Consider the following 14,346-nt stretch of genomic DNA (forward strand, 5'->3'; position numbering starts at 1 on the left):
CGGCAGACGAGCGATTGATTTTTGGAAACAGAGTGCAAAGAAATTGTTAATTGAATTTTCAGACATGTAGAGAAACAGAATGTTTGAAATCACAGCGTTGCAATTGTTTCAGGAACGCGTTGAACGAGGAACAACGAGCCCAAAAAGCCTTGTACCTGCTGCAAGCGCAAGATCGTCGAATCGCTGCTCTTCAAAAACGCGTGGCCGAGCTGGAGGATGTCGCTACGAATCTGCACGAGTTCACCCTTCGAAATTCTTCAAGCGTTTCGACCACTGAACGAAAGAAGGAGCTCGTGGCCGACTTCTCTCGAAGCGACAGATCGTCCAAAACGGGGAATTACAACGAGACGGAGGATAAAATCGAGTACAACTTGGACGACATTAGCTCGATGCGAGGAGATCCCGACACCACCGTGAGTGACGAAGTGTCGGTGCCACGCTTGCAACTGTCGAAATCGTCCGTGTCGAATTCTGAAAGAGATATCTTCTCCACGGCGATCGACTTCGTGCTGGAGAAGAGAAAGTGTTTCATCTCCAACACTTCTTTTTCTAACGAAGAAGATACTTCGCAGAAGGTGACTGAACGCGAAGAAAAGTTTCACGAGGATCTATGCAATCCGGATTGCAAAAGTGAGACAAAAGTCGTGGCTGTGAATAGCAAAAAGGCCATCGATATTAACGAAAACAGTAACGAAAAGACAGAATCGAAGGAAAGAAAGATGGATCGAGGACGAGGCGTAATTTTAAACAGAGAAGTCTGCTGTGAAAATAAAATTAAGGAGGCTGGTGGTTTGGTTGTGTCAGCGGGGAGGAGCGAAGAGAAAATTCCAGGTGTGTCGTACGATAAGAAATGCGGATCAAATTTTCCCAGGATGTCTTCCAGCGTTCCATGGATTCGCGCGAAGCATAGTTTTCGGAAGAAATTGCGCGGTTGCGAGCTGAAGACTGGAAAAGGTACGAAGGAGCTGCCTTCCGGGGTTGGTAGTCAGACGTTCGCGCCGTTTGGGTGAGTGAAATTTATTTCTTTAAAGTAAACCATTTTTTGAATAAATAGTACCAAGTTTACGCAGAGTAAGAATGGTAATAAAAAAAGATACTCGTTTCTTCGGTTCTATCTTTGAACAATATAAAGTTTCAAATCCATTAAAATTTACGAATGATAAGTTCTCATAGCTGTTGGTTCAATCGTTCGATCATGATCCAACGTAGAATGTATGTGATTGGACCAACGTTCGTCTATCACGGTTGGGAAACACTGATCTATCCGGTAAGGAACGTTGGTAGACCGATCTCGAGCAGTGCAGTGGTGGAGCACGTAGCGACCGATTTTTCCACTGTCCCGGTCGCTCCTAGACACGAAAATGCATGTAATTAGCTTGAAATTGATGTTGAACGCGAGCACGGCCGCAATTTTAATCGGCTGTCGTATGATAATTACGCGCGCCGACCGGCCAGCCCTCGACCCACGCCGGATAAATCATCTCTCGGTTCGCGAGCTCGCGCCATCGAAAGCCCCGCAACGATTCCCAGGTATTCATTTACTTCGTATTAATCAATGCATGAAATTGATTACGGCTAGTCGAAGCTCGTAACGAGGCTTGCCCGATCGACCGGCTGAAAATGCCGGTTAGGAAAAGAGATTCTCTGTCATAGATGAGGGGAAAAATTGGAAGGCTGAATCGACTTGTGCCGAACGTGATAATGGCACTCGTTTTCTCAGATTTATCGACTGTTGCGTTTTCATTTCAACATTTTCCGTCTATGATTACGCTTGGAACAAACTACTACTTACGTATTAGCTTTTCTTCGAAATTCGCTGGACAAAATTACACCAAGTTGGTCCTTTATTTTTCGTCTTTCAAAATCTACGTTCGAACTTATCCAAAACGTCAAGAATATCGAAGCTTCCCCTGCGCAATCCAAAGATTCGAACGAAAGAAACGACAGTGTACTTTCGATCGAGACGGTATTTGATGGAGGATCGTTAGGAGGGGAAGGAGGCGATCGACGTAACGAGTCGGTCGTATTTTTGCTCCGACTGTGAACGGTTGTCGCAACCAGGGATCGAACCGATCGTCGTCACGACTCGACAAAGCGACGCTCCTTAAATCGCAGAGCAACTCGCGATCCGATGTACGATACACGGAGGCCGAGAGGTAGAACAGGCATCGAAAGCCGGAGGAATCGTCGACGGTGACGAAACCGTGCCGTTTCGGACGCGTCGTGACAGACAATTATTCGACGACCTTTGACATTGGCCGTTCGCGTTGTCGATCTAGGAATCCCGCTCGGGGAGCAAGGGTTAAGTAATTGTCGGAGATCTCTGTGACAACGTTACGACAGAGAAGCCGAGCTCCTTTCTCGCCGCGGTTTCTAGGTAAAAGGATCGTAGAGAGTATTGGGCGAATATTGTTTCATTGGCTTGTTCAACAGCAACGTTGAATTATTCAACGTTCTTGAATTTCGGGTAATTTTGAGTTTAGATCGGTGATCGAGTTTGATACAGATATAAATTCACCTAGGTAGTTTTGTAATATTAAATCCTTTAATTTGCTTCTATACTTTCTTTTTTATTGTTTTATTTGATCGAAAGCAAATAAATATAAATAAACATGTATTAGGTTGTCGCAAAAGTTTCTTTCGTTTTACAAGGAAATAATAGACGCACTACGTTTTTTGTTTTGTATTATTTTATTGAATTATGTACGATCCATTTTGTTGCAATAGAAAACGAAAGAAACTTTTCACCTCTGACTATACGATCGGGTGGATTTTTCATCTTTCCATCGATGCGTATCTTTTAATTTCTCTCTATTCAGACTTGTTTCAAGTCTGACCGATACACTCGTGATAACTGGTCTCGTAACGGTGCTAATGAAATTTCAAACCGTTTCGTGTAACGTGCATAATGTACTCGTAAAAGATATCTGCAAGTGTTGGAATACTCTCGTGAGCCTACGTACTTTAATTATGGTGGCTGATGTTCCTTCGAACAACGTCTTCTAACCAAAGCTGTAAATAACGTGTTTATAGGCGTTATAATGCGACAATTAATTTATGCACGTGGCAAAGTCGCAAATTAGCCAGGGGACCGGTCCTCCTATTTACATTATCACCTCTGGGTTATTCCGCGATGTTGATGCATCGACACGGCTCGATATATCTTTATAGCGATGCGAGAGGCGCGCGCGCGAGCGCTTACGCTAACGTTATCGCGAATCATGCGTCGAAATTAATCCCTTGGTCGGCGAAATTCGGCCGGTCGGTCGAGTTTCAAGCGGCGTACGCTTAATTGACGACGCTCGTTCCCCCGGACCGGGTAACGATATTATGAAAATGCTCGCGAACGTCCACGAGAGAGTAGAGGCGAACGAACCAAGCGAAGCGGGTCGTTTGCGTAATTTGTTATTGCGTACGCGAAACCGTCGGTATATGGAATTAACGAGCGGGCCCATTAAATTTAACGACCGTTGACTCGGACGTCCACGTGGATGGTTGCCGCTCGGTTACCTCGATCCTCCGAACGCGATCATCCACGTTTCGATGATGATACTATCTCGAGAATTCGTTTCTTCCGTTTCCTTCAAAAAGAAAAATTATTTTGATGATTGTTATTGATAAAAGAGAAAAAAATAAATAGCCATCCGTTTCGGAAATATTCTCGCCGTTATGCGAAGGGCATGAAAAATTAAAGCATCGGTGACTGATATCGTAAATACTCGGTGCAGACATCGAGAAAAGAAATTTGAGCTTATCAAGCTTACACCGAAGCCATGTCGCAATCACGCGTACTTTTTACGCTTGGTTCTCGCGGCGAATTTCTGCCGTCCAATTAGCAGAGTCTCGGTGGCACTGTGCCGGTGGCGGACGCTAAACGAGAGGGAAGCGGATGGACAGCCGGTGACAAAGGTAACGGGGCATACGTCCGCCGGTATCTTCACTCTGCACACGTTTCGCGTTTCTTTCAGCCGAGCTGCCGAACCTCCAATTAAAGTCGCCAACCGAGCTGCCACTTCACTTGCCACAGCAGCACGATTTTCAGATTCGAGGAAACAGATAACGCGTGGGTCGAAGGCTGTCTCTTGACGAGTGGTCGCCTTCAAACGCGTGGCTCTAGGGGTGGATTTCTATGAAATTACGAAGATGAGTCAATAGGACATTTGGTTATCAATCTTCGGGTAGACTAGTGCTTTCATATAAAGATCTTACATTTTAATTTTCGACATCTTCCTTGAGAAAGTCGGCTACCTTATTACCCGACAAACTTCTTCCACATTTTATCGAAACTCCCAATTAAAATTCTTTTCTTTGCTTATGCTTGTCACACCGTCAAGCAAACAAGCCTACCGCGCATAATGATGCATGTTCAGGTCTCACGAAGTACCAAAGAAAACTAAAAACGAAATCCCACGTCCGTTCGCAATTCTTCCGCGTCAATGACGCAGATACGAGACACATTAGCCGATGAAGGTAACAAGCGATTGACGACGAAACGCCATCGAGGCATTCGATACGCGATCACCGTGGCAACGGCTATCTTCGCGAACCGGTCGATACGTCGATGTCGCCCGTACGAAGAAAATGAGCGATGATCGGCGCTTTTATCGCCGTCCGCTGAGGCGACAAGGGACCGCAGAATTTGCATAACCCTCAAAGGAGGATGATCATACCGACGCTACGTACAGAGCGAGTACCACGTTCCAGCGAAACAAATTTTTCTTCTTTTGCCTCTCCCCGGGCAAAAAGTATGCTTTCAGATTTTATCTTTGCAAAATGAATTATCCTGGAATTTTTTGATCGTAACCTCCAGCTTCTATGATCTCCTCTATTATGTTTTATAGCAGCATCGATTACGAATGTCATTGGTTGCATTCTACTATTGGAAATTTCTCTTTTATTTTCCCATTCAGAGACTTTTTAGTTAGATCTCTTCATACAACTTTAAAAAACCTCAAAGTCTTTCCGTTCCTAAAACTTCTGGCCAAACTGCTGCATCGAGTTTCGTTCTGGATTTTATGTTAAATTGTACGAACACTCGATCGCGATTTTAGGATATGTACATGAACGAACGACATGGAACCGGATCGAAATGGACGTGGGCATCATTCAGAGGAGAAATAAGCACGTAGTTACCATTGAGAGGCGACATGCAAGCCGCGTATGCAAAGTCGACGACGCGTTCGAAGTTGTTCGCGACCTCGATCGTGATTCATCGATCGATCGTTCTCCGTCTGGCGTGAGGTAGGTTGGCTGTGTGTTGGTCGGATCGTAGAACGGTAGCGGAGCTGGTGATCCTCTTACTTTCACGTTCTCTTCTCTTTCTCTCCTGGTGCTCCTTTCTCCCCTTTAATTCTCAAGATCGGTGAACTAACGAGAACGACGCCGGCGGCGTTCGCCGGGTAAATTACGCGAGAGTCGCTCTGGTAGATCCCGGGTGTTCAAGGTCCGCTAACGGTCGACCGTTACCAGTGTGAATAGGTTCGAAGGACGGAAGCTGGAAGGACGAAGCTTTTGGACAAACGAGCGTTCCGATTGGCTCGTACAGTAGATGGAACATGGGTGAAACGTTCGAAAAATGTGGAAGATCGTAAAATTCCAACTTCTCGGACCATAACGGTACATTTTCCTTGTAACGCATTGAAACATCCTCTGGTATTTTGTTTGCCGATAGAATATCGCTTGCCGTTTTAGCGAAATTAACCCCTTCACCCTAACGCATAAAATATCTAGTCGTATCTGGCGTAACATCTTCGTACTAATAAATCCGCGGTTGCACGACACCGCGAAATCATGTGAACGTAAAAATAATGGCCGACACGAGAGGGGACATTGTAATTTTAAGCGGTCGTGCTTTGTAGCAGCGATTCCGACTGGCGGCCACGTAGTCATCGGAGTCTACGAACGATGTAATCCAGAGGGTCTATAACCCTGGAAGAATCTTGCTTTCCTGTACCTGTCTCGTCCTCGTTACGCATACTAACGCGCGGATGTTACACGCGCGGTCGCGCGAGAAACCAAGCACTCGGAAATGGGAATCGCTTAATCTCGTGTAATCCGACATTCTTTCATCGGTTTCATGAAAGATTTATAACATTCTTTTGTCTCTTGTGCTAATATAAATGCACAAGGCTACGTAATAGTCGATTTAGCCGTTTAAGAACCGAATGTTTCATAAGTTTCTATCGGAAAGCTTCAGCTCTCCGTTATTTTGTTTCGTACGATGATGTAGAAGCATAAAGGTGTACGTACGGTGGTTGAACCAGTTGTGTATAAGGATCGAACGTTTTACAAAATTCTGTCGAAATTTCTTTACTCGCTATGTTCGGGTGTACGATATTGTAACAATGTCGCATCGTTTATTCGTAGCAAACCTGACAGAGATTCATCGGGTTTCTCCCAATGTAAAGTTCCAATTAGCATTGAGAGTAGAACTCAGATTAGCACGGTGTGATAGGCGTCTAGTAGAACGTAGATAGGTTCTACGACAACATAGATAAGAATAGAGCAAAGGAGTAGATAAGTGCAAAACGATTAGAAAGTCACGAACCTAAGCGAGCCCGTTAGATACACAAGTATAGTGGTATACTTTGTAGAATGTTTTATGATTTGATAACAGCCGAATCGCAGACCCGTCTACGTAACAATCTTTTGCCTCGCGATGGTTTTTGGACTCGCTGTATCTATTAAGTACTCTGCGTGTAAATGTTTACTCAATAAACACACGTAACACCGCAGTTACTGACCCTCTCGTATCCATGAATAAGATATCTCACGTGATTTTCCATTAAAATGTAGAACTAAGGTACGTTAAATGTAACGACTGAATATTACCAGAAATAGTAGCGGTATGAAAAGATGCGTTTGAAACGTTATTTACGATTACACTTACGATTACGATTACTATAATACATCAGCAAATCGATAATGAGAAAATGTTGAACTTTTCGACAGAATTTTTAAGAAATCTCGTTCGTTAAGCCCTAACTTTCGAGTTACACGATGTCTTAGAATATTAAGGAATTCCTGCTACGTAACTCTCGTTCGCGAGAATTTCTTAACGCCGCGTTCGATCGAAGGATCCATTAAGAGAAAAATAATCACAATGAAAATTCATGAAGACATTATTAACGCGATACGATATGAAATTTCATATCTGTTGAACGATACGGCAGTATGAGCGAGCATCTTCTTCTTCCTTCCCTCTGACCCCTCTCGTCCCCTTCGCGGGAACCAATTAAAATCTGGAAAAACCGAGTCCCGTTCGAACCGTCGCGATGGAGCAGGATTAATTCGTCGTCGGCCAATTAAGCCCGCGAATACCGAGGAATTAATTCGATCGCGATTTACTACGGAATGGTATCAATTAACCGGTTCCCCCGCTAATTAACAGCCACGCTCCTAATTGATCGGTTGCGTTGACCTTCGTCAGCTGAGCGCATTCACGATTCGGAGTATTTGATTACGCTTCGCGAACTTCTTTTTGCCGGTTTGCTGAAATCTTCATCGTATCCCTGTGAATATCGCGAACTGATCGCGCGGCTCAATCGAAATGAATGAACATTCTTGCCGACATCGGCGGATTGCTGGTACTGTTCAGAGCGGAAATGGAAATAATTTCATTTTCATACAATGCTTCCTCTATATTCTTATAGAATTGCCATTTCATCGAACGGTATATGCGCTGTGTCTTTGACGATCTACGTATATCTTCTCTGAACTTAACGTTTCATTATTGAACACGAAATGAAATTATAATAAAATATGTAATTTTCTCTTCCATTGCTAGATTGTTATAATATAATGGTAAGTATATACTAGCTTCTGGGAACAATTGGCCATAGAATAACTAATTCGTAATATGTTTCAATCGCTTAAGGACCATTATATAAGCCGCTTCCAAGAATTATAGGAAAAGTTATCGATCGCAAGAATATCAACCATCTTACTACAGAAATTTCTCGTCATACTTTTGTAAGACGATGGTTCCCTCGCTAACGACGTTCGTACCATCCATGTCCATGTGTTCAAGCCGTGATTTATCGCTCGAGATCGAGGAAAATCGCCAAGTAAACCGAGAAAGAGACAAGGAGAAAAGGAGGTGCAAGAAAGTCGTACTTGGTCTCGCCAAGACGACGGCCGATTTGTTAAGCGTACACACCTGCCTCGGCGTCGTTCCGGGACAATAAGCTCTATCTCGATCTCCCGAAAGGTCCTTTTACCGTGTTGCCAGCAGCCAGCCTCGCGGGGGCGATATATCGCTCGAAATAATCGTGTATAGCGTTTCACTGCGGAGGTAGCACGGCCATTGTCCTTGGGCGGCTAAGTAGGTATCCTGGTACAATCGATAAAGCTAGTCTTTCGCGGGCAATTTTTGGAGAACGATCGTCCCCCTCGATCTTCGCGATCAAAGCGAGACATTCGTTCGTAATAAATTTTCTTCGCGTTTACTCGTATGAAAAGTAAAGCTACTGTCGGGTTTTAATTGTCTATAAATTAACGCGTTAACTTTCACGACTCTGAAACTCCTTTATCGTGGGATGATACGCTTTATATCTTACGATATTACCTGCAAATCAAAATAATCTTAACTTTATTTTATTAGATGGAACCCCGCTGGGGGTAACCATCCACATGCTATATTTTTATTCTCTAAGCTGTAATATTTTATCAAATGTCCTACTGGACAAATTGTAAAATTTAGATAAAAATAAAAAAAGAATATTGTCGTTAAAAGTTCAAAAACTTTATTTTATCGAAGCGAAATATGGGAAAAATAGCATCGATTACGATATGGGCAAAATAACGCGCTGCAGCCAATTGACTCTCGTTGATTGGCTTCCCTTTCTGTCATACCATCCCTTCGGTTTCGTAATTCATAAAAAATGTCCGTGGGTCGAGCAATTTGCTCTACAAAACACGGTAATTTTTCTCAGCAATATATATACTTTGGTATCACCGATATTTTTAATAATATTCAATTGTCACGTTTTGCATACCATCGTAAATTCTCATGATCCTTGAGCGAATTTCGCATGGTTTAACCGTAAGTCGGGATCCCATGGAACGGCGTTTCGAGATCGAAATCACGTGGCGGCCGATCAATCGAGATACATCCGACCTTTCGTCGCGAGATAATCGCGCGATAGCGCGATGAACACTGTAATAACGGCGGAAACTTTCTTCTTGCAGGGCGCCGGTCTCGTTTCGGGCGATTTTGGACCACCAACGAGAACGACGCTCTCTTTATCGTGATCGATTTATGACCACGCGAAAACGGCTCGCCGTGGCTCAGGGAATGGCCGAACACGCCGTGTTTAAACCAATGTAATTGGATGTAATGGAGTGGGTAGTTTGTCTAATGCGTTGAAAGGTCTGATGCGGGTAATTGGACATGGATTGGAAATCAATTTTATTCGAATAGCTTGCAATTTTTCAGTTTGATAGCGTCGGTGATTTATCGGTAGCTATTCGTCCTGTGTTTACGATGGCGATTGGTCGTTAAATGAAATAATAGGAATCACCGTAGAATTAGACGCGCGATAACGACAGCTTGGATCTTCGATCCAATCGTGTTTCTCTATCGTAGAAAATTCAATTCTACGCCAAGTCTTTTCCAAGTCTTTTTCTTGTTTCGTGAGAAACTTCGCGTCGTTACTATACGACTTCTCGTCGTCCACTACTGAAATCGCCCTAACACGTCACGATACACCCCGTGTAATCTGTTTGGAACTTCGTGGGAGCGAACGAGTGCCAAGCTCGAGAATAAATCATGCTACAAACCAGCTCGTTTGAAAAAAAAAGGTGGAATGCAAAAAAAGAACGGAGAATAGAAAAGCCGAACGACAATGATCGATGAAGCAGCAGCGGCGCAATGCGGACTCTAAGACAATGTAGGAAAATTAAAACTGTCCTCGATGGCAGGAATTGATTCGGCCTCCGCTGCCACGGAGAGCAGGTGAACGCCGTCGAGTCGGCCGAGGAAGAGGTTGCGAAAGCACAAAGTACAAAGTAATCTAGCTCGGAATGCCGAACGTCTCGAGCGCGATCCGCGGCTGCTGTTGCTGCCGCTGCTGCAACCGATGCCGCCACGGCTCCTCTGCTTTCACGATAACGAGCCACCGTCTATAAATCATCGGCCGCGCGAGGATCGTTTCCGCGTAGGCCGCGGCGAGTGGAATTTTCTGGCTGCGAGTCTAATGGCTCCGCCGCTTGGTTTCCTTCGCCCGCCTCCTGGACATTTTACACCGCAAAATTCACCGCCACGTGGGAGGAACGGGAATGGGAGTGAAAGATATCACGCGAAGAGGATCGCGGCCATCCACGCCGCAAGGATCGCGTTTCGATCGAGGTGCGTGTGTCGTCACTTTCTCGCACTTATCTACGTTCCGACTCGCGCCTGAGACGATGGATTACGAGTCGTTCTCTGATAGTTTAGTTGGCAAATGCTGTGGTAATTTCTTTGGGTTTCGTTGTTTGGCGGAGCTTTCTTAGGCTTTTCTTCGAAAGTAAACACTTGCTAAAAAGGGTCTAATTATAATGCCGATTGTCAGAAATATTTTATAGAGAAGAAAAGTTGGCAAAGTACTCGCCAGAATCGCAGACTTTCTACGAATATCTGAAATAGTCGTTAACAAAATTTGTCTTCCACGAGTAGTTCGTTTTCTGTCACAGGTGGCAAAGCAGCATAAAAACGAGTTAACGACGTATGTAATAAGAGAATTCGAAACTTGAGCTTCAAACCAGCCGGAGGACACTCATGAATAAGAAGTCGCTTAACCCCACCTAATGTCCAATTTCCAACGTTCTTCCACGAAACGTCCTCCGACGTAAAACCGTGCGAGCGGTTCCTCATATACGATATCCGTTTGACATATCCCTTCCAGATCTCCAAGGTTAAACCAATCTACAAAATGGCAGAAAGCACGTTCACCGAAGTAACGACGAGTTGAAAGAGATTCGCTGAAACGATAATTGAGAAAAGATTGAAGAGCCAGGGAAATTGTTGAACTTTCGTTCGATGCTGGGATATGTCGAAATAAATGATCTTTCTTTACGCGAATCAGGTTTTATTCTGTTATTTTCGGTCTCAAAATTATAGACCACGCGTGCTTCGGCGGTAATCTAGAGTCATCCTGTACACCTTGTGCTAAAAATCAAATACAGAATATTTTTCCCCAACATTTCATATACTTTAGCCCTCTTTAAATTCTCGTTATTCCTCGTACGTTTAAAAATCTAAAATCTACGTGTCGAAATTTTAAGTTCGATTCAACATTCCTCGATATCTCTGCAACAAAGTACGATCCATTGCTGCAAGTTTACTCTCACTGTCAGAGAGATTATGCAGAGAGAAGGCGGAAGGCCATCACGCGGACGACGCAGCGAAGTTGCGAAGGAAGGTGAGCGTCCTGCGGGCGATGCAAAATGGAAAACGTCCGTCTCCGGCCGAGACGCGCGTGAAAGGCGATCGGCCAGCTGCACGCGTCTCGGCTCCGCTTCGAATAACGCGCGAGAAAGTCACGGTTCGCGATCTGCGGACGTTCGTCTCGCCACGGAGAGATATCTGGAGTATCCGTTTCACGGATTTTGCGAGTGCGTGCGAAGAAGGTGAAATCGTGATCGGACGAACGAATTGCAGATAGCCTTCTTTTTACGTTTAATTCTGTCGAGATTTCGAATACGCACACGCGGATGTAACGTCAGGTGTTTTCTCAGACCGACCAAGGTAGAATTTGACGAAACAAATGAAAAAACCACGAGAGACGCCGTAAAAAATTCTTTGTAATATTTGTTTCTTCGGATATGGAAACATTTATCGCGCACTATCGACCTCGACGTATCAATCTGATCGACGATATAGAAACTTACAAGACACCTTATATAAAGGTGAGAAAAAATTCGCGCAATCAATGATGGGAAGCTGGTTCCACGGAAGCGTATCGCGAGACACCAAGGCATACGCGGCGATACATCAAGCGTGGCCAGTGAAGCGACCAGGAACGTTGATTGGCGCGTTGCAAGGTCAGCTGATGCACCTGAAACGAACGAAGCCGGTGACTGAGACGCGTGGAAGTTTGCCACGAAAGAAGGCACGATCGCGATCGCATAAATCCAGGTCAAATCGAACGATCGCCATGCTTCTCGCGGATTACGCGCCCGTCTTATCGGTCGTCGCTCGAAGGGAACAAATGACGCGTCTTCGTACACGTGGCTATCTCGTAGCGATCGTTCGAAAGTGTCAGCAGAATTTTTATTCGGGAATGATCGGACGAATCGTGGTATTCGTTTGATGCGATTCCTCCATGTCGATACGAATATAATGTAGTTTGAGCTGCACACATGCTTGTCAGCAGGATAATATCAATATAATGTGATTTTTATTTATTAGCTTGTCCGAAATGTTTCTTTCGTTTTATAAGGAAATAATAGACGCATGATGTTTTTCGTTTTATATTCATTTATTGAATTATGCACGAACATAATAATAGAAATAGAACGAAATGGATCATACCTAATTCAATAAAATAATATAAAACAGAAATTCTTATTCGTCTATTATCACCTTATGAAACGAAAGAAACTTTTCGGACAACCTAATAATACACACGTGTTGAGTATTGCGTGTGATATGTGTAAATGTGTAAGGAAACCTATAAAGATATACATACACATATTTCATATACATGCGATCAGTTTCTTTGGTGTTTTCTTAACGGATATAAAAAACATCGAACGAAAATTACATCTTATGAAACTCGAAAGCAATTTTGAAAATGAGTTCACGTCTTTAATAGAAACGGACATATTACATACAAAAATGAAGAGGTTGTGCTCGTTGCCATTTAGACGGATCAAGCGACCAAACGACTTTATTGCTCTTAAGTAAACGTATTTGTTCCTTTTACGCGCACCTGTGTCGATTAAAATCAAATATTCCGCAATTATCCTCTTGTCACGGTGCAACGCTATAAACGATACAAATTATCTCAAGGGCAAGAACAACATAGTCATTGATGCAAGTTTGTCGGATGATTTTTGACGTGCACCCAAGCCGGAAGGCAATCGATCGGAACTATCGAAGTTCGAAAGATCTACCGAACGAACGAATCGTTTTGTTTCTTCTATTTCTACTTGCTTATCGATTCGCAATAGGCGACAGCTGACCGAACTCATTCTCTTCTTATTTTATCATTTCGACTTCGTTCGTATGCTGAACTTTTATTAAACCTGTCGCATTGTGTTTGACTACATTTTCACTATAAAAAAAAGTAGAAAATCGGTTCAGCAATTGCCTCATTGGATCTTCGAGCATTATCTTCAAAATATGTATCTGCCGTCATGGTATAAAATATGGAAATATGTAGTTCTTATCCTTCAAACTTTTAATTCCAAGAACTTTTTACATCATTTCAAATATGAATAATTACACGTATTATCCTTAAGAATCTATTCGTGGAATGAGAGCCAAAAGATCTGTCGATCTACGAACCAAGGATCCGGTTTCGATTTATTCATCCGAGATACCATAATCGGAGATGTCCTCGAACGATCCATAGCTCTTTCTATTCTCATTTCGTACGTTTCCTTGTCAAATTTATAAATTTGTCCCGAGACACAGCGGGTCGGTATCGTGCGGCGTGGATACGCGTGTCGCGAAAGCCGACAAGCGTGACGGATGAGCTGGGACGCGGGTCAAGGAGCAAGACGCCTTTTAAGGACGAACACCGCATCCCAGGACGAATTTTCTGTCACAAGCATCCCCGCTGACGAAACCTACCCTGAATTATTGGACCCATGGCGACGCTATTTTCGATACACTGTTGCGTCGTCGCAGATATTCCGATCCTTTGAAAGTTTCTTTCCACGAAATGACCACTTTTCCTTCTATTTTCAACGTAATCGAGCGTTAGATAAACACTAAGAATTATTTGAAAGTTTATCAAAGGCAGCTTTATAAAGAAATTTCAAAATACGGTTAAGAAAAAGTCTGAAGGAAGAGGGAAACAACAGTAAAGGATCGTGGAATTGAATGGAGAAGACACGGGAAAAGGACATCGATAAGTCATAGCTAAACGGAAATCACGAGGAACCGGTTTCCGGAGCAGACGAGTTCACCATTTGCGTCCAATTATCCTCTTACGTATCGTTCAACCACCAAGAGCACATTGTGTCGTGCCGAAATCGTCGGGCAAATTACACTTTTATGGCGGTGTTTCGTGACGATGCCCGTTCGACTTGATACTCTTGACTCTTGACAAACGCAGATGCACGCCACGGTGACAGCGGCGCGCCATTTCCCATCGCGCGCGTCTGGTCATCGTCCGTCCTCGATTGCCCGGCGTAGCG

General features: G+C 43.8%; 1 protein-coding gene across 1 annotated transcript in view; it reads left to right on the forward strand.

The window, feature by feature from the left end:
• The window catches only part of LOC100643692 (girdin), a 178,112-nt gene that overhangs the window by 26,708 nt on the left and 137,058 nt on the right, over positions 1-14,346 (forward strand). The window contains exon 3 of the mRNA XM_003395945.4: positions 113-1,006. Coding sequence (XP_003395993.1) covers positions 113-1,006 — 894 coding nt within the window. The remainder of the gene's footprint in view (positions 1-112; positions 1,007-14,346) is intronic.

The sequence above is a fragment of the Bombus terrestris genome, chromosome 6, assembly GCF_910591885.1.
Source record: "Bombus terrestris chromosome 6, iyBomTerr1.2, whole genome shotgun sequence".
Taxonomy (NCBI): domain Eukaryota; kingdom Metazoa; phylum Arthropoda; class Insecta; order Hymenoptera; family Apidae; genus Bombus; species Bombus terrestris.